General features: G+C 42.9%; 1 protein-coding gene across 1 annotated transcript in view; it reads right to left on the bottom strand.

Moving 5' to 3' along the window:
* LOC101862307 (proto-oncogene tyrosine-protein kinase ROS) overlaps positions 1 to 1,376 on the bottom strand; it is a gene marked incomplete at its 5' end in the record, with an annotated part of 60,952 nt that overhangs the window by 8,462 nt on the left and 51,114 nt on the right. Inside the window, 2 exon segments of the mRNA XM_035972711.1 lie at positions 197 to 507; positions 832 to 1,019. Of these exon segments, the coding sequence (XP_035828604.1) occupies positions 197 to 507; positions 832 to 1,019 (499 nt within the window).

Raw genomic sequence — 1,376 nt, 5'->3', positions numbered from 1 at the left:
GAAGAAGAAGAATAAGATAAGGAGGAGGAGGAGGAGGAGGAGGAGGAGGAGGAGGAGGAAGAAAACAACAAAAAGCTATTTAGTGACATGTTCACATTTTCGAAGTTCCGGCGTAATAATTAAAACAGGAAAAAGCAAATTTACTACAAAAAGAAGTACAGCAGTAAATTAAAAAAGCCAGAAAAAAAGATCATACCATATCTCATACGGGCTGTGGGCTCAAAGACAAGGCTACAGTGACAGCCGCTGATGTCGGAGGTGTAGATGGAGCCAGATATCTTATCAGCGAAAACGATCTCTGTGGCGCCGTCGGGTCGCTTGTAACTCATGGCGATGACTGGGGCCACGTCGAGGGCGCTCGAGCACGAGCATGAGGAGCTGCTACTGCTGCGACGAACCCGGCTGCTTCCCGCTCCGAGCACAACCTCCACCTTACCCGTGCTCGTGTCGGCCGACATGATTTGACCTTGACCTGTCGTGGCACTTCTTTCCGTCCACAGTATTGCGCTGAGAAAGAAAGGAATAAATAGGATTTCGGAAAGACATAATAAAAAGAGACGTAAAAACATCCCAACGGGAACTGAGATATGTCATCAGTAGTTAACATTTACCACAGTAAAGTAAAAGGCTCTTCAGAAAGAAACACCGATTTCTCAAGAGCATATTTCTTAACATTCTTATTTTTACACCAGGTTTAAACGGTTTGTGCTGCAAACATGCAAAGCTTCAGTTTTAGTTTAAGCAACACATAATTTCAATGCTATTGTTCCTATGACTCATAACCCATTTTGCTTTTGTTTTGACCTCAGCACAGCTCCCTGTCGTACTCACCTGTTGTAGGGGTCAGCGATGACGCTGCCGATGTGTTCGGGCCTGGACACGAGAAGACTGTAGCCACCGTGGTCCATGTTGAACTGCATCACATTGCTGCGGTTTGGGCTGGCGTTCTCCACTGTGTACAGAGTTCTACTGATCCAGTCGATGGTTACATCTCGGCCATTGCCTTTCAAATCTACCAGCTGTAACGATAAAAAAAATAAAAGAAATGATGTAGAAAGAAAACTGTTAGTTTACAAGTGAGATTAACTTTAAAAAATCAGTTGTCAATAAAGAAAAAGCTTTACTCAAGATGTTTTACTTCTGTCTCTACTTAAGAATGAGTAAACAGAAGCAGCGTGACACACAACGGGCACTTAGTGCTAGGTGAAGGCATGGCTAATGAACAGAGACAAAATACAGAGAGAGAAAAAGGACCTTTCAGAGACAGGAACTGGGCTATTTTACATAATGTTGTGAAACTTGGTATTCAAACAGGTTTTTCTTTGATGATGATGATGATGATGATGATGATGATGATGATGATGATGATGATGATG

Source organism: Aplysia californica, unplaced genomic scaffold (assembly GCF_000002075.1).
Source record: "Aplysia californica isolate F4 #8 unplaced genomic scaffold, AplCal3.0 scaffold00810, whole genome shotgun sequence".
Classification (NCBI taxonomy): domain Eukaryota; kingdom Metazoa; phylum Mollusca; class Gastropoda; order Aplysiida; family Aplysiidae; genus Aplysia; species Aplysia californica.
This window is presented reverse-complemented; position numbering and strand designations above follow the sequence as displayed.